Source organism: Cheilinus undulatus, linkage group 4 (assembly GCF_018320785.1).
Source record: "Cheilinus undulatus linkage group 4, ASM1832078v1, whole genome shotgun sequence".
Taxonomy (NCBI): domain Eukaryota; kingdom Metazoa; phylum Chordata; class Actinopteri; order Labriformes; family Labridae; genus Cheilinus; species Cheilinus undulatus.
Window position 1 is genome coordinate 41,710,547 of NC_054868.1, and position 24,235 is coordinate 41,734,781.

The 24,235-nt window shown below is 39.1% G+C and overlaps 1 protein-coding gene across 1 annotated transcript in view; it reads left to right on the top strand.

Moving 5' to 3' along the window:
• tll1 (tolloid-like 1) overlaps positions 1-24,235 on the top strand; it is a 94,889-nt gene that overhangs the window by 40,411 nt on the left and 30,243 nt on the right. The window contains exons 2-16 of the mRNA XM_041785555.1: positions 347-469; positions 652-732; positions 2,685-2,858; positions 2,991-3,108; positions 6,774-6,952; positions 7,530-7,635; positions 10,557-10,681; positions 14,185-14,300; positions 14,468-14,570; positions 18,492-18,608; positions 18,706-18,851; positions 21,362-21,557; positions 21,651-21,776; positions 22,646-22,806; positions 22,902-23,082. Of these exons, the coding sequence (XP_041641489.1) occupies positions 347-469; positions 652-732; positions 2,685-2,858; positions 2,991-3,108; positions 6,774-6,952; positions 7,530-7,635; positions 10,557-10,681; positions 14,185-14,300; positions 14,468-14,570; positions 18,492-18,608; positions 18,706-18,851; positions 21,362-21,557; positions 21,651-21,776; positions 22,646-22,806; positions 22,902-23,082 (2,052 nt within the window). The remainder of the gene's footprint in view (positions 1-346; positions 470-651; positions 733-2,684; positions 2,859-2,990; positions 3,109-6,773; positions 6,953-7,529; positions 7,636-10,556; positions 10,682-14,184; positions 14,301-14,467; positions 14,571-18,491; positions 18,609-18,705; positions 18,852-21,361; positions 21,558-21,650; positions 21,777-22,645; positions 22,807-22,901; positions 23,083-24,235) is intronic.

Below are 24,235 nucleotides of genomic sequence, written 5' to 3' on the forward strand. Positions count from 1 at the left end.
TTGAAAACTCATGATTTCCAAAGAGTTGTGCACACACCAAAGGTTGACATCCCACTGGCAGAGTCCATACAGTTCGTATAGTCCGAGTCTTTTGGTTCTTTGTTTGTTAAAAACTCTATAGAGATATCACAGAATTAAAAAAAGGAAGTGAAGTACTAAAACCTTAAGTTTGAATAATAAAACTGGTTATAAATTACAAACACACAGGGCTAACAATGTTCTAGTGACACTGTCTGTAATAGAGAATTTTACATTTTGCTTTTTATTGTGACAAACCTGTTATTTCCAGGAGAGATGATGTATTGAGTCACCTGTTAAGTCTGATTTCTTTTGTCTTCACTTTCAGCTGTATTCTGGGGTGACATCGCTTTAGATGAGGAGGACCTGCGCATGTTTCAGATCGACAGAACGATAGACCTCACACAGCACACACACATGCGCACACATTCCCGACAGGGCCACACATCTGGTAAGTGAACATCTCACTCTCACTCAGTAATCATCATGTTATGCTCTCTCTCACGTTTCCTCTCAAACTCTCTCATAAGCAGCTTGAATAGGAAGGAAGTGGAAGGGGCCACATGAGGATATCAGCATTCGTTGTGCATTGTTTGTGTTTTGATTCTTGGCTCTGGTGTTTGTCTGCGTCAGGTGGTCTGGAGGAACATGAAACTGCAAAGAAGAGAGGATCGTTATATCTGCTGCTGGAGAGAATACGCAGGTTTGGCTTTGGTAAGACTTTGGCTTTGAATTCATTTCACCTTGTAATGAAAGTGGGTTTTAAGGATTTTATCAGTTTAATATAAATCTTTAAGGCTTAACCTTAATGCAAGTATTTTAGTTGTAGGCATGTAACTGAGAAAGAACTGAGTTCATTTTACAACCATTAGGTATTTTTCAGTGCCCCACCAGGAACATTATGGGTTGCTGTTTGCCAGCATAACAAAGAAAAAAATAAAGAAGTTTAAACCAGGTTGATTTTTATGTCATAATTATGATCAAACTGTATGATTGACTGCTGTGCCAATGAATTAAACTACTGTAGTTAACTTTCCTAATATAAAAAAAAAAAACATTAAAAACTAGGTACAGAACAAATATAGAGAATAGGTACAGTGCTTAACAAATTTATTAGACCACCTGTCATATTTGTCTCAAAGACCATCCAGCATCATAAAGTGCTTTAATGCGGACTCTTTCATTTTCAGTGAGCTCTCTACATTTTACCATTTTGAACAGGAATGAGGGATTTCAAACTGAATTCAGCCAAATTTGAGCCAGCTCACTGGGCTTCTCTGAGAAGTCAGAAATTAATCAAGCATAACATTCAAGCACTAAAACTAATTTTTCTGTTGAGGAATGCAAGTAAATAACTATAATTTGACATATTCATCAAGAAATATTAATGTGCTTTACTATTTTTCTTTTTTTTTTTGTAAATCAGTAAATTTGAAAATTCATGGATAACAATAATAATTATATTTTACCATTAAAAATATCATTTTGGTTAAAGAGTTTCTACAAATTGGTGTATTAATCATTGCAGAAACACAAAAAATGTTTTTGGTAATTACCAGTGCTGTTAATTTAGGGCAGCTGTGGCATAAACCTAACTTTGGTTAGGATTAGGGTGGTCTAATAAATTTGTTAAGCACTGTATATTGAATAGAACTTAAGAAAAGTGGGCCACTTTGGTTGTGTCTTTTTGTTTTGCTTCCTAATTTATTGGTTGTTCAGATTGCATAAAGTGCCACTTGTGATCTCCTGGGATTTTGAGGGAAATTTTGACTGAATAGAGTCGATCATTGCTGGTTGGGACGACAGAGACTAGACCGGTGAGCCTTGCTGTTGTTACTGATTGCTAGTTAGCCAGGTGTTGCGTGTCAGTAAAGACTGGTGTTGCTGCTGTGTTTTACCTTGTTTTTGCACACCTTGCACGATTCACATCCAAGTCCTTACATTCAGGTCTTTGAAGAAACCCCAAATTTTTAAGTATCTTTGCTTTTAGTCTTTCTGGGAGTAGATAAAAACTATGATCCCCATGACCTTGTTTAAGTACCAACTCTAACTTGTTTCTGTTTGAGTGAGGTATGAGTTGCATCATGCAGTTTAATGACTGCTGCCATCTGCTAGCTTTGTTGTTAACTGCACTATGGGGCATGTATGTATCTAAAACTGCCGTCACAGTGTTTACAACAGTATCGACCCCTAGATACATGTATCAGCAAGGTCCACGTGGCAATGTATCGACAGCACAGGCCTAATGGAGTAGTCCAGGGCACTTTTCTTCCACAGAAAAGCGGTTAAAAGAAACAGAAAGTATACAGAAAGTATACTGTTAGTGCTACCATTGACACTGAGCGCTGTTTGATTAGTAACACTCCTCAATAAAGACAGGAAGTGACAGACAGAAGAGGGCAGAGTGACCTGTGGGCTGTCAGTCTGCAAACTCAATAAACTCAATAAAACTTTTCCAAGTCAGGACAAGTGCTTTTTTAAAAAAGGGACTCTGTTCAATAAAAACTGCAATCCATAAGGTGTACTTACTAAACAGACATCCATTGTTTCTATTTCATAGATGAATTTAAATCCATGCATATGATCTATGCTTATTCAGATAGATTACATATTTCAAGAAAAAGTACAAGCTAAGTTTCTAGAGTTTTCTCCTTTCACTTTGTTAGACTATCTCCCAAAGAACTCCAGCAAGGGATCTACTAGTCCTAAGAGCCAAACCGGGAAAGGCGGGAAGACGGGTAATGTGGTGAAGAGTCGAATCCCCCGAGCAGCCACATCCCGAGCCGAGAGGATATGGCCTGGAGGAGTAATTCCCTACGTCATTGGAGGAAACTTCACTGGTAAGCAACTCAGCCAGACAGTGTTGAAAAATAAACCACTCTGTGACGTTGGATGAGTAAATGTAGGAAGTAAAATATGTGTGTTTGACGTGTGGATGAGTAAATGTAGGAAGTGAAATATGTGTGTTTCAGGTAGTCAGAGGGCTATGTTCAAACAGGCCATGCGTCACTGGGAGAAACAGACGTGTGTGACGTTTATCGAGAAGACGGATGAGGAAAGCTACATCGTGTTCACCTACAGACCCTGTGGGTGAGTGCGGTGAATCTCACAGAGCTTGTGCTTGAGTGTGTATGTGTGTACCTAGAGTGCAGTAGTGACCTTGTCACAGCGAGAGACGATACGGTCACTCAACACTGGCTCTACTTTCCTTCCTGTCCTGCTCCTGTTTCCCCGTCCCACCAATCACGCTGCAGAGTGTGAGTTTTTGTATGTTGGTGCATTTTTTTTGTTCATACTCTGCAGAAGTGCATTGTTCTGAGGAGTGGCAGCATGGTGGGGTCAGAGTGTGTTTGTACAGTGATGGCACTTCACTGACTGGTTGTAAGTAGTACGGTTTAAGAGCAGCTCGATCCAGGATGCTGAGGTGTATCTCTTTCAGTTTCTGTTGTGCAGATGATTGAAAGAGTAGGGCATGAAGGATATGTAATAAAATTAAGTTCATATTTTTGTGTTAAAATGACGTTTTGATTGATTTTAAAACAATAACAAATACAGTCTGATGGACTAACAGGACATTTATCAAACAATGACAACATAACATAACACAAAGCTACTTCCTTAACCATCGATTCAATGCATTTTCTCCTTTCCAGTAGAGATGTACTCATTGTGAAAATGTGGGCAGAGACCGATGAGATGTTTGTCTCATGTTTGATAATGAAAACAAATCAGAGTCCAACAAGAGACTTCTTTTGCCTTATAGAGGAAACTCCTCTTTGAATCAGCAGTAACGAATTCCAGCATTAAATTGATCCATCTTAACAGATGAAAAATTTGTTACTGGTATCCATTCATGCCACATTATTTGCCAATGGATTGATTGATTTACTCAATTGATGATGTTTGAAGTCTGTCAGCAGGGCCAATATCGGTCGATGCCTATGTTAAACCAGTGCATCAGTGCCTTTTTACTTTACCTTCCCAAGAAGGAATTTAAAGACAACCCTAACTGTGGACTCTGAATCAGACATTTTTTAGTGAAGTAACATGATGTAGATTCCAGTTATACAGTCGGCCATCATCATATTACTTCCTTTTTTTTTTTTTCAAATAATATGTTCATAGCATGGAGTATTATGAAATACACACCTTAACAACCCTTGAAGCCCTAAAACATTCTCTAACCATGTTGTCTCACCTGGACTTTTTGTCTTCAAAAGCTTTGGAAACATCAATCCTGTGGTGCACAGTCATGCTCTAAACATCCTTTGTTTCAGGACGATTATAAATATGTACATTTATATAACTATAATAAAAAAAATAGTTATGGGACTATAAAGATAAAAGAAAAAAACTAAACAGAAATTACTACTCAAAGATTTTTTTGTGTTATCCAATTATCCAAAGCAGTTCCTGTCTGCAGTGACACAGAGGGCCAGATCACAGGCTCTTTATTTCTCAGGCCATATCTACCAATCTGCACACACAACAATATGGCCGTTAGCATAGTGGCTAGCAGCAAAGAAATGAACAGAATAGATTAAAAAATTGATTAAAATATGTTCAGTGTTGGGTATACTGGTGTGGATTTAATCTTTAAAGTCCCTGAAAAGTCACCCAAATTCCAGGCTCACCAGAAAAGCTTCAGTAAGGGTACGAAGTCATGGATAGCATCAGTGGAGTGTCGACAGTTCAACTAGCTTCAAGAGGACAAAAAAGTAAGAGGCTATAATTTATGGTCAAGTTTTTATAACAGGATGTCTGCAGGGTCTTTAAAGTATTTAAAGTTGATGAATCAATTTAGCAAAAAGTATTTTCTAAAGTATTTTATAAAGTATTAAATGCAAGATTATTAGGTCCTAAGAGTGATTGTTTTTTTATTTCTATTTTTATGGTAATCTTAGAAGGTTGCAGGCTTTAAAATGCGTTAATATCAGAATTAACAAGTATTATTAGTATCCAGATATGGGCAATGGTACCTAGTTTTCTTCTTCAAATCTAAAGGTAAGTTGTTTTAATTTATAGCCTTAACTACAGTGCAAAACTTGTAAATAGGTACTTCTAGATTGTGATGTAACTACTTTTAGGCTGCTCAAGTGAAAAAAAAGACCTTCCATTAAGCTTTGCTGTATATATAGTGTATAAACTGCGTCTGTTACAAAACAGAGGGTCTGGACGTGGAAAAAAATCATTATTTATACTTTGGTTTATGGACTGGAGCTTGTGTAGTATTTTTGTAGTTGTCTGACTACTCAAAGCGCTCTTTACACTGCATGGCACACTTAACTCGTTCACACTCTGATTGTGGAGGCTGCTATGCAAAGTTTACCCCAGTATTAAATAATCCTGTTCATACACATTCACTCATCATTGACGCAGCAGTTGAGGTTAGTTGTATTGCCCAAGGATGCTCCTACTTGTTGCTGCAGGAGCTAGGAATCAAACCCCTGCCCTTTTGGTTGAGAGATGACTAGTTCTACCTACTGTACTTTAAACACTTTAATCTTTTTTTTTTCTTTTGCAACTGTGGAGCATTTGATAATAGGAAACAACCATGTAGTCTGAACACATGGAACAGAGATTTTTGCTTTTTAATAAATGAACACTATGCAGAATTTCCATAAAGTATAGAATGTAATCTTTATGATAGTTCAGGTTAGTTTGAGAGATTTTTATATGTTGTATCTATGGAGAAGGGTGCAATTAAAATCTAGAAAATGTTCACTAGAGCTGTGGCAAGAATAAAGGGATAATCCAAATGTTTTTTTTCACATTAAAAATGTCAATTGAATCTGTCAAAGTAGTTAAATTTGTTCCAGTTTACAAAGTATTGCCAAGCAATTTCAAAAGACTGTTTAGGGTTAGGTCATGCTCATTAATAAGTACCTTTTTTTTTTCTAACTTACTAAAGCATAGATTACAAAAATATGTTGTTCATGCTCTAACAATGAAATCTGATGCCTAATTAAGATATTCGATAAGCAAAAGATTGTGTGCTCTGAACAACTTTTATTTATTGCTGGAAAACTGCTGATGATTCAATCTTAACTGAATATTGATAATTTGCACAAGATTTAAAAAAGACTGAAAAGTGGATTTTCAAACAAATTTGATTTTTAAATGTAGTTTAGTGAGAGGGCTGCATGTGAGCCAATGAAAGAGGTTGTCTCGTGTCCTGTCATAGGCTGGCTGCATCAGAGATTAGACACTTTAATCTGATGTATAAATACCCTGCAGCTTGGATGTGCAGCCTGCAGGCGAGAGGGGGAAAAAAGGATAGATAAAGGCAAAATTAAAACAGTGATTCTGAGAAAAACTACAGTTTGCATTTTTGATGCATTGAAGGTGAAGTAATAGTAACCAAGCTGAGCTCCAAATACCAGAAGAAAACTGTATCTACTCCAGTGACTCCTGATCCTTACACTGCAATCAGCTCGCTGGATAACTTTAATCAGATTTGTTAGCCTGGCACGGATGTCTCGGCTAAACAGAAAAAAAGGGCTGAGTGTGTGTTTCTGTGTGAATTCTCTCTTTTGGTTATGAAACTGCAGTGTTATCGGAGAGTTGTATGTAAATAAATCCTGCTGCTTTTCCTCTGGTGGACGTAGTACGGGGCAGGAAATCCTGAAAAGACTGTGTTTTCTTTGTGTGTGTGCATGTTCTTAAAGTCCTGCTGATGCTTTGTCAAACTTCTAGTAAGAAAAAAAATCATCCCCCTATCTCCCTGCTATCAACTTCCTGCTAATCCTTATTAGGTGTTGTTCCTATGTGGGTCGTCGTGGCAATGGGCCCCAGGCCATCTCCATAGGGAAGAACTGCGACAAGTTTGGCATCGTGGTGCACGAACTGGGTCACGTCATTGGCTTCTGGCATGAGCACACGCGGCCTGACCGTGACGATCATGTGACCATCATCAGGGATAACATCCAGCCAGGTGAGACTCAGTACCCATAATGCATTTTGGTCTCTGTTAGAATCTTTCATGGTTGCTTTTCTCTAGCTGGAAACAAGTAAGGAGAAGTTGTGTGCCATATTTTCAAATTCACACTCTCTCCAGGACCTGTGTTAGTGTGAAAGAGGGTTTTAATGACTGTGAATCACCTAAAGCCCCCAACTATCCAACTCCATCACAGTCTTTTTCACAACAATACAATCTGACAGGTGTTTAATCGAATGAAGAGCACCTGTATTTATCTGAAAAATATTACAACTCTGAACTACACTGCTACAGGAAACTAACTAGATGTCCTTAAATGGCTTCAGTTATTCAGTTATAAATAGATATACATTAGAGTTGCACAACAGTTGAACTTTAGTTGTGATGATGATTTTGACCTTTCTACAATAAAAAAAAAAAAAACACAGTTGTTGGTGGTTATTTAAGTTTTGAATATGTGTCCTGTCCACAGAAAACTCTGTCATTGTCTGCTTAAAATATAAAAAAAATACATTATCCTGTTTGCACCACATCTGGTTATATATCACATTTTGTGAATGTGTGTGATTTCCAGGCCAGGAGTATAACTTTCTCAAGATGGAGCCGGGGGAGGTCAACTCTCTGGGGGAGCCGTACGATTTTGACAGCATTATGCACTACGCCAGGAACACCTTCTCACGGTAACCACCGGCACAATCACATCTCAAGACCTTTGTTGAGTTTACTAAACAGATCAGTCACATGAGCTGCCAAAACAGATTTTTCTCATTTTCAAAGTCTGCTCTGTAATGCTGTGAAACAAAGACCCTGATGTTTTTTATTGTCTCTTTATGTAGATGCATTTATTTAATGTCCTGAGGGCAGTTGTTGTGATCGCTACAGCATTCCTTGACACACAAAGGCCAAGACGGGGCTTGGTGCTTCATATTAAAGAAACCATAGAGAGGGACTGCAGCTGAAGCCCAGTTCAGATCAAAGGTCTAGAAAGCAACAAGAATATTTATAATGATGATGGGTAAAGTTACAACTGTGTAAACTAAGATGTCTCAGATTAAATCAGGCTGGCTGATGGTGCTGCATGCAGTTCGGTTTGTCAAATCCTCAATAGCTGGTTTTGGGACATCACAAGCAGATAAATGGGAAATGGAAATCTTTGTTTTGAAAGGCTAAACAGCAACAAATATTAGAAAATAATAGTTTGTAGGGAGATAAAGTCATGCTGAATTTTACTTTTTTTAATATTCTTTTCACATGAAAACTTCATCCTGATAGACTCCTGTACCCTCTATCAGCTGCACATGTAAGCAGGATGCACTGCACTATACTAGCTAATGCACAAGAAGTTTAAGGTTGCAGCGGCTAAATTTGTTTGCGTTAAAAGTATGTTTTTGCACATATTTTAGTTATAACAAAACTGAGCTTGCAAGACATTTTGGGGGTTATATAGCCGTGAAATTGCACTGTTATGCTACAAGCGTGATGACAAGAAGAGGGTATGAAGCATCTATATTAGGGGGAATTCCTGATGAATCACTATCATGCTGGAATCATGCAAGCTAATGTTTCACAGTGTCATGATGATTTAGATACAGAGCAGAGCATATTAGAAAGAAAAAGTAAACTGTAAACTGTGGAGAGAACAAGAGAGGGATTACGTGTGCTTTCTTATAGATAAATAGGTTAGTTGGTAGGTAGGTAGCGTTGATCCCAAACTCTAAATTGTGGTGTTGCTGCAGCTAGTTATTAAAGCAGCAGAAGAATAGACACCATAAATAGACACTCATAATTATTTAGATGCATATATACAAACCACATTACAAATAAATTGTTCAATAAAATGAATCAAAACAAGCATAAGAATTACAATAAAAACCTGTAAGCACTGGGTCTATTAATATAGGTATAAACTAGAATGTAAACATGTATTGCTTGGAGGTAGAGGTGTAAATGTGCAAAAATATGTGAAAACACTGATCACAGTCTCTTTGATTAACCAGAAATGGTGCATGCATAGCAGTGATAGACATTCAAAGTTTAAGTACAGTGTGCAGGAATATTATTAAATATTATCAACCAATAAAAAGCAGTAACACACGTATAAAGTGATTTGAATGTTTATGATGAAATGTGCATATTCAACAGAGCAGGTGAGAGCAGTTTTAATGAAACAGAGACTGCCAGGGTGGTAATTCTGTGTGCATGCGCTGGCATGTGCACATCATTGAATGTGCAGCACAGTCCTTCTTACAGAGACAGATTGAGTGTGCAGCAACACTTTAAATTGAGTGACTGTGTGTGTCATTGGTATAGAAACAGTATATTGGCTCCTCCTGGTGTGAACCGGTAGTTTCTCAGAGTGTTGCGGAGTGACCCACTGCAAGCAAATTGTGGGTTTCAATTAATCTCGTGGCAAATATTTTGCTCGAAAAGACCTTTAGAGACATACGGAGCTTAATAATTCAGCAAACGTGAGCAGGCACAACTAGGGGCTGATGGTATGCTATATTGGGGCAACTGTGGCTCTCTAGGTAGAGGTTTTCCCGCAAACTTGTAGGTTCAATACCCAGCTCCTGCTGTCAAATGTTGCCTCGTGCAAACTAGACTTTCTCTGCAACAAAGTTGATAAACAGAGTTTGGATATAACACGACATGACAGGATAGAATATGATATTGAACAATTTTTTATCTTTGGGAAAAAATGTGGGCTGCACAGTGGAGCAGGGGTTAGCGCTGTTGCCTCACAGCAAGAAGGTCCCTGGTTTGCTTCCTGGTCAGGGCCTTTCTGTGCAGAGTTTGCATGTTCTCCCTGTACATGCATGGGTTCTTTCCGGGTACTCCCGCTTCTTCCCACCACCAAAAACATGCTCATTAGGTTAATTGGTGACTCTAAATTGGCCGTAGGTGTTAATGTGAGCGTGCCTGGTTGTCTCTATATGTCACCCCTGTGATTGACTGGTGACTAGTACAGGGTGTGCCCCGCCTCTCGCCCAATGACAGCTGAGATAGGCTCCAGCCCCCCGTGACCCCGAATGGGATAAGCGGTATAGAAAACGGATGGATGGAAAGAAAATATGTCTTGGACTCTGCTGATTCACACATCAAGCTAACAGCACATATGACACATTACCCACACTGCACAGGATCTGCATAGAGTATCAGCTTTCATACATTTGCTTTGGGAGAAACTGGAAATAATTACTTAGCAATAGAATTGACACATTTTTCAGAGCACTTTTTAAACCCCTTATGAAGTGTGTTGTACAAACAAAGTAACAGTAAAACACAACTTTTTTTTGCATCATTTAATCTAATTCCACGTTTTCGGCTTCTGTGATAGCCTCTATTACAAGAGGAAATGGTCTCCAACTCACTTTATATCCCAGGCCTGAAACAAGCAGATAACTGCTCCTATAACTCCCTCAGCTGTAACTAAGAATTGTGCAGAAAACAGAAAACATTTGTGGGGCACTCAGGTCACACTGCTCTCAGGACATAACTTATATCAAGTTGTTATGAGGATAAACGTATGTATGTTGAAATCCTTTATTTGATTTCCTGGAAATCAGAATGAGACATGTGTTAATTCTCTTTTCCTCTGCAGGGGGATGTTCCTCGACACCATCCTTCCATCCAGAGATGAAAATGGGGTTCGGCCTGCTATTGGCCAGAGGACCAGGCTCAGTAAAGGAGACATTGCACAGGCAAGGAAGCTGTATAGATGTCCAGGTACTGATATAATTACTATGAAACCACAGTGTGTATTTACATGTGCGTGTGCTAGTGGAACGGAAGATGACATCTGTTTATCTGCTGTAAAATTTGCCCATCCCTGAACTCTCAAAGGCTCAGAGGTGAAATTGAGTAATATGTTTTTCCATGTGAAGCTTTCTTCTCTGTTTTCAGATCTCACACACATAAAATTACACACACTTTTACTTAGTTAGTGCACACACCCGTGCTGCTCTGGCTGTCACTTGTGTCCCTGTTGTACATCTCTGACATGATCTGGATCGTGCAGTGTTGTTGCAAAGATTTGTAACTGCAAACGCTACCACCCCTTTCTGGCACACACTAACAGCTCCAAAGAAGAGTTTGCACTTTAGGTCATCATGTGTACATAATTTTATCCTCAGAGACAAACAGATTAGATAATGTCACCTTTTTGGTCTGTTTAAAATCACCCAAATCTCTTTTTCAACATGTTTTTGTAGGTGTAGTTATTTTTTTAGCATAATTTGCCTGTTAAAATACCATTTATCTGGGGGAAAAGGGCATTTTTCCTTCATTAACAACAATAAAACTGTTTTTAATATGTTTCTGCTGCTTATCTAATTATAATTTCATTTTGAAGCTGGAGCCAGAGCACCACTGCGTTTGCATGTCCCAGCTGGAAATAGACACAATTTCAACCTTATAAGGTCACATTTGAGTGATACCATATTCACTGACAGATGAACAGAGCCCCAGGGCATTGTGGGGGAAAGCAGCATGAATGATGGGATAGGAGGGGCACATTTGGCTAACCTCCTTTTGCAAGGGAGCAATGGCGTAAAACTCAGAATGAAGAATAAAGAGAACACTGTTGTCTAAGCATTTTTCCACTAATCCATCTAAAGCTGTAACTCTTTTTCTTTACTGTTGTCATCAGTGTGATAAAGTAGAGTCTCTGAATGTAGCTGTAAATAACTCTTCTTCTCTGAAATTCTGTTTAGCTGTGATTGGACGTCATATATTCAAACACAAACTTATCTAAGCTGATTTATGATACAGACTGTTTAAGGCTGCTTGTCCATGGCTGTCTTTTTTTGCGCTGGCAGCACTCAGAACCTCAATTCCAGAGTACTTCTTTTCTAGCGCTTATTGTTTCTACATAACAAAAATTGTTCCCTCAGTCCCGGTAGAATCTGTAGCATTTTAAAATAGATCCATGTGCTTCCGGATTTCAAGGAAATATCACACAAAAAACATGAAAACAATGTAAAGGAATCCCGTCCTGACACAGGCAGCAGCTGCAGACCTGAAAACTACCCTTGAAAACGGATGAAGAAAGACAGATTGGTTTCTCTCCTGCTAATTGTCAGAAGTCCCGCCCCCTGCTTGGGTTTGATTGGCAAGAGAAGGAGAAGTGAAGATGACAAGCACAGCGTTTTCCAAAGGTTAAACAATGTTCAACAGAGAGTGCTTTAAGCACGGTGACAAAGAGTAGCTGATGCTGAGTACACTCTCTCTGCCCAGTGCGCTGAGCGCTCAGAATGCAGGACTACATTGGTTTTCAATTAAAAATAAGTGCTGCCAGCACTAAAAGACAGCCATTACATGTCTATGGCATGGGATATGTATCACATCCATTTGGGTAGCAGCCCATAGGGGGAGTTTTGGAAGGACAGAACTTTTCAGAACACACTCGGGAGGTGATTGGATGAAAGTTCTGTCAGTCACTTTCATTATAAGTCAGTGAAAGTGATAAAACATAATATTGTGGGCATCCTCTGTCCTGGGATAGCTCCATGTTGCGAACTCAACAGACAAGAGAGTTACTGTTGTTCATGATAATTATACTCCAGTCAAAGCTGGGCAGAAGAAGAGCAAAAAAAAAAACATCTTTTCCCCCAACAAAAGCTTTTAGTGCTGTTCTTCATTTCTCTTTTTTAGATAAAGAAATGTTCATCCAGTTCTGATGAATGTATATTTATCATCCACACTAATCTCCTCACTGGCAGCTAGGGATGTAAGGATACACTCAACCCCAATACAATTTGAAACCTGATTTTTCTTTAAATAAAACAGTTTCTGTTTTGTTTTTTCAAAAAGAATTCTTTTTCAATTTTTAGCTTTACTTTCTGATTCAAAACCCCAAACCTGCACATTTTTCATATTTAGGGCCTTGAAAAAAATGAGAATCTCTGCTGAAGTTATCTATAAAATAGGAAAATTGCATTTGAAACAATTCCTAAATAAAATCAATACAGCATATTAAAAGGTAATTCCTTTTTAATTCCCATTAAATAGCACTAGTGAAGCTTATTTTCCTGAGTTTTCTTCACACCACTGGAATGGACAGCTCCACTTCACAGTGCATTGCTACATCGATGATTTGCTTGTGTGGAGGAAGTTCCAGTAGTTTCTGTGTGAGTGCGAGTACAGTGGTGGCTGCTTATCTCTGATGAAAGGAAGCTGCAACTCACCTCACTGTCACTGTCCTGTATTGATTTAAATATAGATTTTTAGCCGATTAAGACCATGTCCTTACATCCCCCCTGGCAGCCATTGTTTACAAGTTTGCTGTCTAGCTAAAACCATGCCCATAGCTACTGCCTAATTCTCATTAAATGTCCTTGATTGGTTCAGCCATTCTCTGACAGGGAACAAGTGTTACAGATTGAAGCTTTGCAAAATGGCCCCTCCTGTTGACAGACAAGGAAAATGGCCAATCTATCAACTTTGCAGCTTTTAACAGGCAAATCTGAAATAAGCCAAATAAGATATAAAATGCAGCAACTTCTGGTGCTGAAAAATTAAGTCCATGCAGAAGTGCAGACAAACTGTGGTTCCTGGAAACATCCTGAGACTGGCTGCAGAAGCAGCAGACATTAAATATACACACCATGTCAGATAGAGATTATTTACAACAGAAACAGACATGGTTACAACCTAGTTCAAAATGAGGTTTTTGTTGGAATTGTTCATGTTTATGTGCACACATTGTTCAGGAGTGAATTTTATTAGAACTCATCTGCTTTTGTTTTAAGAAGGATACGGGTTGTGCATTATTAAAGGTTCTGCTGCAAACCAGCACAGTGTAGCCGTCTGTCAGAAGGGTTTAAACCCACCTCGACTCCACCTCTTTGTTTGTTATTAGGCTGACTATAAGTTACTTTGAGTCACTGTTGGCTTCAGATTCAGTAACAAAATAAGCAACGACACTCAGACTTGAAACTTTACTGTTTATGATCATGAATAAATGTCGTAAAAGTTTCCATCAGAGCAGATTTAGTGTCACATAAATAACCTCTGGTAGACAGTGGATAGATCTGTTGTTCTGACAGAGTATGCTGTGTATTTGATTAGTAAATTGGCAGTGAAAGATCAAGAATAATGCTACATATGAAAGCCATATGTTTTTTGGAAATGCAGTGATCCTAAGTATCAGTAAACATCTGAGAGGTTTATGCTCAACAGCAGGACTCGCCACAAAAATGTGACTCCCTCTGTGTGTTTGTGTGCTGCAGCATGCGGAGAGACACTCCAAGAGTCAACAGGCAACTTCTCGTCTCCTGGTTACCCCAACGGATACCCTTCATACACACACTGTGTCTGGAGAATATCTGTTACACCTGGAGAAAAGGTATGCACACAGACAGAGAGCCCTGCAGTGCAGGTAATATGGATGTGATAACAATAAGGAAGTGCTGACAGGATGTCTGCATAGTGAGCATATCCAAACACTTCAGGTATCTGACCTCTTTAGCTCTCTGAAATGAAAATGTGTTTTTAAATGCACTCTCTCCACAGATTGTCCTGAACTTCACCACCATGGATCTGTATAAAAGCAGTCTGTGTTGGTACGACTACATAGAGGTTCGGGATGGATACTGGAGGAAAGCTCCACTCCTCGGTAAGAAGATGGGGCAGTCAGCCAGGGGTGTACTCAAAGGGGCTAGAATGTAGCTGTGCTGCGTTTTCCATTGTCCAAAGTTGGGAAAGGTCCCAAAATGATCTGTATCATCCCACTTTTTTGGCACCGGTCTGCTGAGGTAGCAAGCATACCTAACACACCCTAAAGAGTGGAGCTAGACTCCCTGCAGTATGTTGGCTGGTTCAAAGAATGTTCACTTCCTATTTAACAGCAATAGTCATCACAGAAAGCCACGTTTTTACTGAGCTGAGAAGCTTTTCTCCCTAATTTTATAATTAACGCGCTTGGAAAAAGGGACTAAATTAACCTTGTGGGGCACTGGTTAGATTCAAACTCAACTTTATTTATAAAGCATGTTTCATACATACAAGCCAGGTCTCCCTTGAAAAAGAGATCTTTGATCTCAATGGAACTAACCTGGTTAAATAAAGGTTAAAAAAGCCTAAAAGGCATCACATAGACTGGACATACAAATAAAACAGAAGTTTACCACAATGGGCATGCAGATGGCCTAGCAGCCCGTGGCCCTTTGCCCCATGTCTTTCCCCACTCTCTCTCCCATTTCCGATTCTATCCACTGTCCTCCTCTATCAGTTAAAGGCATGAAAAGCCCAAAAATAAATCTCAAAAAAAAAAAAAAAAAAATTACAACAATAGATAAAACCTTAAAAAGGTGTAAGTAATGAAATAATTAAGAAATAAAAGATATAAAATTTAGATAATGACAGAAAAAATTTGATGAAATAAATGAGGATAGAACAAAACAAAATGTTTAAAAGGTTCTAAATCAGGATAATCAGGGTATACATTAAATTTTACGAAAGGTAGAAAAGCTGTGATGTGAAAACAATTTAACATCAGACAAAGTTTGTAAAACAAAACTTCAAATTAAAAGTCAGAATAAAAAGATCCATCCCTAGTTTAGTTTACAAATACCCACAGAGCTCATCATTTTGATGTCCAGAGGCATTCAGTTTCAAAGTTTTGGTGCATTAAAACAGAAAGCTCTCTCCCCAGTGCTTGTGCGGGTCAAATGACAGGTGTTTTAAAGACAACTTGATTCAAGACAGCAAGTTATTAGCAGTAGTGATGTGTCAGTTACAAATGAGTTGATTCTTAGAGGCGGTTCTTGTATGCAGACAAAAGGACCCAGCTCTCATAAAAGAGCTGGTTTCCTTTTTCCTATTTTTGCTCTTTTTATTAACATACAAAGTCAAAATCGTACCAATTGGGGAGCCTAAAGTCCATCTCTCATTATGGAGCTGAGCTGAATGATCCTTAATCGCTAAAAGAGCTGGAATTCCCATTACTGTGAGCAAAGCCAGATGGACATTGGCTGTGTACCAAACTATGCTAAACTGTACTCAACTAAACTGGACTGTTTAGAAGCACACCTTTAGTGAATTTGTTACACTTTGTAAACTCTCATGACATGTATGCGTCTGACTTTGTAAGCTCTTTATTTCTGATCAAACTCATCTAACATTAAATGATGACAGGGCTGTCCATAGCATGAAAACAACTCCAGATAAATCTTTTCTTTTAGATGTATGATTATAAAAGAATCCTCATTTCTGTGGTGTTTTCCAAACCACAAGTAAAGCAACATCAGAAGGGAACAGTTCAATATCTGTCCACAAGAGAAGCTCTATTCTAACTTAAACTGAATATATAATGTAAAACATGACTGCAAAATACACACACACAAAATCCTGATCAACACAGCCAGAAAAGTTGTGTTGTTTGAGAATCAGAGGCTATTTCCTGTCCCGTTTATTGTCCTCTTTTATGAATACTGCAATGCAGATGAATTGATGTTGAGTTGAGTAGAATTTTACATTGAAAAGACAATGAACCAAGCTGCAGTCTCTCCTCTTTTTCTCTGAAGAAATCAGTAACTAACTAGTAAAATATATCCTTATGGGTTTCTTCTTGCATCTTCACACAAAAACTACAGCCACTGTCCTTTTTCCTGATCTGACAACATAACTGAACCACGTGATAGAAATCTGTCCTTAAGCAACATAGTCTGAATCTGTGTAGATGCTTGTATTTAGTCATTTCTGTTATTGGTTGGTGCAGATGGCTCTGGAGACTTTTCACACTAACAGTACCACATAATGAAGGCTACTAGTGTAAATACAGATAATGAATCGCACTGCTACATAAGCTGTAGTCTGTTTTTGGGCCTCTCTAAAGGTTCTGTTGCACTCAGCAAAAACCCACAACAAGCATTTTCTGTAAAGCTGTGTAGCTCTTTAGGTCCCATTTGTTTATTTCCATTGAGAGTTTACACCTTTACTAGCCATGATACGGTTGATGAGCTCTCAGTCGGTGGTGATTATAGTGATATTGGCTTGATTATGGAGTTATGGTCAATATAATTTGGTGTTTTTGTCAAAAAAAAACTGTTTCATGTCAAAGATTTCTTAGAAAATACTGTCAATCATGCAAAAATGTTAGTCAAAATAAGTGACTGCATAAATATTCACCCTCTTTTATAGTCACTGAGCTAATTCAACAGTGGTCCAGCCAACATGTGGTAGTATTATCACAGTTGATGAAATGGTGATCACCAGAGTGCAGTGAATGTGTCTAAAGTGATAGTAATTTCAAGACACGTGTCTGGAAGGTCCAGTTGCTGGTTAATCAGTGTTTTTGGCTACCATTACACCATGAAGACAAAAGAACACTCCAAGCAACTCAGAGAAAATGTTATTGAAAAGTACAAGTCAGGGGAGGGATTAAAAAAAATTTCAAGGGCGCTGAACATCCCCTGGAGTTTAGTCAAATCCATCATCAAGAAACAAAAGGAATATGGCACATGTGTAAATCTGCCTAGATCAGTCCGTCCTCACAAACTGAGTGACCATGCAAGAAGGAGACTCATGCGAGAGCCCAACATGACACCTAGGACTACTCTGAAGGAGTTACAAGCTTCAGCAGCTGAGATGGGAGAGACTCTGCATACAACAGCTGTTCCCCGCGTTCTTCACCAGCTCATCAGTTCATCAAAAGGCGAGACTCCATGGGAGACTCCATGGTCAAGTGGAAGAAAGAGCTTTGGTCTGATGAGACCAAAATAGTGCTTTTTGACCATCAGACAAGATGCTATGTTTGGCACTGCACATCACCACAAACACCATCATTCTGTGGGGATGCTTCTCAGAAACCAAACTTGGAAGGCTTGTAAAAGTGGAGGGTAAAATGAATGCAGCAAAATATAGGAAATTTGTAGAGGACAATCTTACTCAATCTACAAGTGAACTACAGCTTGAAAAAGATTTATTTTCCAGCAAGACAATGACCTGAAGCACACAGCGAAAGCTACACAGAGATGGTTTAAAGAGACCTATCCACATAGACTCAGTGCTGTGATAGCAGCCAAAGGTGCATCTACTAAATTCTGATTTAAAAGGTTTTTTTCTGTTAAAATGATCTGATGAAGGAGAAAAAAATACTAAAAAGTAGGTCCACCCCCTGCTAGTCTATCCTGCTTTGCTATATTTGCTTCACACAATAAGCAATGAATTTGGTTGAATTTCCATGAGTGTCAGTCTTTGTGCAATGTCTGATGATGGTGGCTGCGTTTACTATCATAGCAGTGCATGTCTCGTCACCTTATAGAGATGTATTGGTCACACTGTTTTAAAGCCACCCAACTTTTTTGATGGGAAAAAAGATAATAAAAGTGCATCTTATGCACGAGATTTTATAGTATTCAAATATTTAGGGATGCCAATGATGCTCTACTTTGAAATAATACCATTTAAAGCTTTTATGTCAATGTCTCATGCACATATCTGACATCAAATGATCATATTGTAATCAAATAAAGGATCAGGAGACGATGCAAGTTCGGTTTCTTATGGGGTTTTGTTTGTGTGTGTGTTTTAACAGGCAGGTTTTGTGGTGATAAAGTCCCTGATGTATTGATCTCCACTGACAGCAGGATGTGGATTGAGTTCCGTAGCAGCAGTAACTGGGTGGGAAAAGGCTTCGCTGCTATTTATGAAGGTAACTCCTCTGCCTGAAAATCACACAACCGTCAAATAAGATAAAAAATACATTTAAAAAAATAGAAATACTCTTTCTTTCTGTCTGTTCTTTTTAGCGATCTGTGGAGGTGAAATCACCAAGGACTCAGGACAGATTCAGTCTCCAAACTACCCCGACGACTACAGACCATCCAAAGAGTGTGTGTGGAGGATCACCGTGTCCGAGGGCTACAACGTCGGACTCAGCTTCCAAGCTTTTGAGGTGACTCACTGCGTGTTTGCGAGCTCATGTTTGTGGGTGTGTGTTTCTCTCTCTTTCACCCCCTCTGTCCGTGTGTGTGTGCTCAGGAATGTCTGGGTCAAATTTCACGCTCTTATAGCTCCTAGGAAGTTAATAATTGTGGTGTTGTGTGTACTGAGGGGGGTACGTGTGTGGGTGTCCAGAGACGCAGGGCAGTTGAGGATTAGTTAGAATGCAATAAAAATGTCAGTGTGCTAAACGACTCAATCTGTCTCTAACCAACTTCACACAAGTGAGGTCAAAGTTTCCCAACACACAGGAGCCAAGATCAACCTCGTTTAAAATCAGTCAGTCTACAGCTGTGTTTGAGGTTTTTCTGTCTCATTAACATTATCAAAAATAGTACTTTTTAAAGATAAGATATGGTCTTTAGCTGATTCAGAGCTGTAAACGAAACAAAAATCACAGGATTAACTCACAATAGGATACATTACAATTCTAGGCCAACAATAAACATGATCAATGATCCTGCTCTTATTGATTTATTGCAAGACAATAATACATCAAAATGTCTGATTAAATGAAGAATACAGCCCCTTAAAAGATAAAGTGCAGCATTCATTATCTATTCACTGGAGGCTGATATCAGTTTCACCTTTCATCACGTTCACCCACAGTTTCCACAAGGTCTGTCTGTGCCGTGTTCAATTGTGCAAACCACTCCAAAAATTGTGCCCTTTCTAGTCCATGCTTGTGCCTGCACCATGATATATTTCCAGTGCATGCTAGAAGTATCAGTCTGCTCTGTTCAAGACAGGTTCCAAGTTCAAGATAAGTCCAAATTATGCTGTATCAAGTTTTTCAGATACACTATATGGACAAAAATATTTGACCACACCTATCAATGCAGTCTCTATTTACAAACATTTGTGATACTAAATTGGTGGTTCTGAAGAGCTCAGTGACTTCAAGGATGGTACTGTGATGGATGCTACCTTTGCAGTAAGACTGTTTGTGAAATTATATCCCTGCTGGATATTCCATTGTCAACTGTAGTTGATATTATTAGAAAGTGGAAGCATTTAGGAACAACAGCAACTCAGCCATGAAGTGAAGACCACGTAAATTCACATAGAGGGTTCAACGACTGCTAAGGTGCATGATCAGTGAATGTTGCCAGCAGTCTGTTGAGCCCGTAGCTGAAGAGTTCTGTACTTCCTCGGGCATCAGTGTCAGCACAAAAACTGTGCAACTGGAGCTTCATGGAATGGGTTTCCATGTCCGAGCAGCTGCATGCAAGCCTCACATCACCAAATCCAATGCCAACTGTCAGATGGAGTGGTGTAAAGCACACTGACACTGGACTGTGGAGCAGTGGAAACATGTTTGGTAGAGTGAAATGTCACGCTTCTCTGTTTGGCAGTCAGATTGGTGGGTCTGGGTTTGGCGGATAAGCGGACAACTTTGCCTGCCTGACTACATTGTGCCAACTGTGAAGTTGGTGGAGGAGGGATAATGGTATGGGGCTGATTTTCAGGGTTTGGATTAGGCCCCTTTTCTTCAGTGAATTCCAATCTTAATGCTTAAGCATAACAAGACATTTTAAATAATGCTATGCTTCCAAATTTGTGGCAGCAGTCTAGGAAAGGCCTTTTTCTACTCCAACATGACTGTGCCTCGATGTACAAAGCAAGGACTATAAAGATATGGTTTGATTAGTTCAGTGTGTAAGAACTTGACTGGCCTGCACAGAGCCCTCACCTCAACACCATCAAGCACCTTTAGGATGAACTGGAATGGAGAATGTGAGCCAGGCCCATTTCCCACAAAAACACTCAAAAATTTTGTGGAAAGGCTTCCAAGAAGAGTGGAGGCTGTAATAGACCAACTCCATATCAAAGTACATGTATTTGAATACAATATCATCACAGTCCCTGTTGGTGGAATGATGAGGTGTCCAAATACTTTTGTCCATATAGTGTATATTGAACATATTTCTGAGGGAAATGCAGGGTAAGACAATGCTGTTTAGATGCCAGGTCTTCACAGGTTTTATTATGTTTTATTTTCATTAGAACCCAATGGAATTTTATAATTCTGGTAAAATATTAGATATGAATTTTGGTCTATCCTGCCCATCTACCCTTAACTTGCATAAAAAATTTAGGCTGACATAATGTCAAAATAAAGATAAGAACTCCTCACAGTCTGATATGCTTAGTATGTTTATGCGGGCACAGGTTGCAGGATCAGTTCTCTGTCAAGGTGCTTGTTGGTGCATGCCCCCCCATTCTTTCTCCTCATGTTTCCTGTCTCTCTTCTGCTGTCCTGCCTAGAAAAAGGGCAAAAACCCCAAATAATTATAAAAAAAACCTGTTTCATTTTAACGGTAAAGCAGCAAATTAAGTCGATGAAACTAAACTGGTCATGTTGCTGCCACATTAAGATTTAAACGTGTTTGGAGGAATGCAGATATTGCCACAGGTGTCATGTAGCTTACTTTATGCTTAATTGAACCAATGTTTTTGTAGATCGAGAGACATGACAGCTGTGCCTACGACTACCTTGAGGTCAGAGACGGCCCTCTAGAGACAAGCCCACTGATTGGTCGATTTTGTGGCTATGACAAACCCGAGGATGTGCGTTCCACTTCTCACACCTTGTGGATGAAGTTTGTCTCAGACGGGACGGTCAACAAGGCCGGCTTTGCTGCAAACTTCTTCAAAGGTCTGCTTGTGCTGATTCAGTTTCCTTACCCAATTTTTTCCAGAACTTGTTTTCATTTGCATGTGCCTAAACTCTGACGCGCATGTTTTCCAGAGGAGGATGAGTGTGCCAAGCCAGACAATGGTGGATGTGAACAGAGGTGTGTAAACACTCTCGGCAGCTTCAAGTGTGCCTGTGACCCCGGCTATGAGCTAGCTCCTGACAAGAAGAGCTGTGAAGGTAAGTATGTGTTGTTTGTGCATTCCTTTGTACCGAGCTGTGTGTTTCTGTAGGATATGACTCTTACTCATCAGAAAAAAAAACATCCGAACAGCCTCCATCAACAGGAAAAAAACATCCCTCTGAGACAGAGCTGCATGCCTCGACCCAATCCCATAAATGCTCTGATGGTTTTACTGAAACAGCTGAACAAACTACTCCTGACACATCCAAAGTGTGGTTTGGATGGGGATTTTTGACATAATTCTTTTTTGGGAAATTCCAATAACTGTATGTGTGGAAAAAAAAGATCAGGAAGGGGGATTTTTATATTGTAGGTACATGAAAGTGACTTTTGGGACTCATTTTTGGGAGGAGTTTTGCCATAACCTTCTCAAAAAAGAAAAAACTGAAGAAATGCTGAGCTGAACAAGGGTAGCTTAAACAATACCAAACAGAGAAAACATCTGGTGAACTTTGCACATATTTTTGTGTTGTCTCAGTGACGTGATCAGCTTGAATTTAACAAACAGGTAGTGACGACTTCCCAAACATATTTCACTTTTCCTTTGAGCTGTGTCTGGTTCCTCTACGGCAAATATTCCCATTGGCATCATAAGTAAAAACAGAGTTTGCAGACGATGACGGACCTGTTTGTCCTTCGAATTCCATCCATAATAACAATGTCATATCAGAAATGTAATACTCATGACTAAAAATAAATACAGCTGTGCTTTTAAACAACAGAGCTTAAATCTCCATACTGCACTCAAAACAAGCCACTAAAACGTGACAGCTCTGACTTTACAGGTCGTAGAAGTTGTAGATATGATGTATAAAATGATACAGTTTTAGGCTTTTATCTATGTCTGATTTGTTTGTGTTTCTAGCTGCATGTGGCGGCCTTCTCTCAAAGCTGAACGGGACCATCAGCACTCCCGGCTGGCCTAAAGAGTATCCACCTAACAAGAACTGTGTGTGGCAGGTGGTCGCTCCCACTCAGTACCGCATCTCCATGCAGTTTGAGGCCTTTGAACTGGAAGGAAACGAGGTGTGCGCTGCAGTGCTGTCAGTCAATGATAGAGAAGGATGCTTACAGAAGTAGCCACTGTGAAGATGACTGTTAAACTTTATTTGTGCCTACAGGTGTGTAAATACGACTATGTGGAGGTACGGAGTGGCCTCTCCTCCGACTCAAAGCTGCATGGTAAATACTGTGGCACGGAGGTCCCTGAAGTCATCACGTCTCAGTACAACAACATGAGGATTGAGTTCAAGTCAGACAACACCGTCTCTAAGAAAGGCTTCAAGGCTCACTTCTTCTCAGGTAAGACAAACCTGTTACATCCATGCCTATGGGTGTTTATGTGTGTGGGTGTGTGTGTGTGTGTGTACTTGGGTGCAGGGATGGACAGAGATGTATAGAGAGGGAAGAAAATGCAGCAGCAGTGAAAAAAAGAGTCTCGAACACATTTCCATCCTTATTGAAAATGTTTTTGATTTGATTAACCTTCAGCAAGAGATGAGTTTGTTAAATAAAAATATGACTAAAAATCTTTAACAGCCTTTTTTCTATGAGGAAGACTAGACAAGAGTAGCCAAGTTTACTTTTTGTTAAAGAGACAGGAAAAGAGTCTAGTTTAATCTGTCAAAACATAATAAGACAGTCCGGCTGCAGGCGGTACATCTCTGATGGCCCCTCTCATAGACCGTCCTTCTCTAATAAGTCAGTTCAACATATTTCAGGTTTTTTTTTTTTTTCCATAACAACATTTCAAACATTACAGACTAAGAAACATTTTTTAAATAAACAGGAAAAAGAGCTTAATCCAGGATTATATTTTCTATACGTCTGTTTTAGAAGTAAATATGTGAACAGTGACTCATTTGCTTTAGCTAATGATAACATAGCTTCCCTAGCTACGTAATTAAGGTGCTACATAAGTTAATGTAACTAAGTTAGCTTTAGCAACATGACGCTTTGGAGAATATTGTTAATGCTAATGTAGCTACATAGGTAACACAGCTGTGTAGCTTACTTAGCTGCTTTTTGAGTTTAGCTTTATCTTCATTAGCTACATAGCTACATTATCCACATCGCTAACAGAACTACGTAAGTGATGTTTGCTGCATTAGAATGTTTTCATGCTTTCTGCTCCTGTGAGCAGACTATTTACTCAGCTTTATTTAACATTTTGTAATCAGGTTTTTGACTTTTAACTTCTGGTATCTGTACGCTTATGTTAACTCTTACCTTTACCCCAAACTGCGGTTTAATCCCCTCTCATGGGCCAATCTCACATGAACGGTCTGCAGCTGGACTCTTCTCGAACATAAGCAGACAGCGCGTTAATATGAATGTTTTAAATTTATATTAATTTTACAGCCTGGCCATTTAAGTTTAAAGAGAAAAAAAGTTTTGATTACAATTTGCAGGCGTTTATCAAGTAAAACAGGACAATAATGTTTCTTTTTGCCGA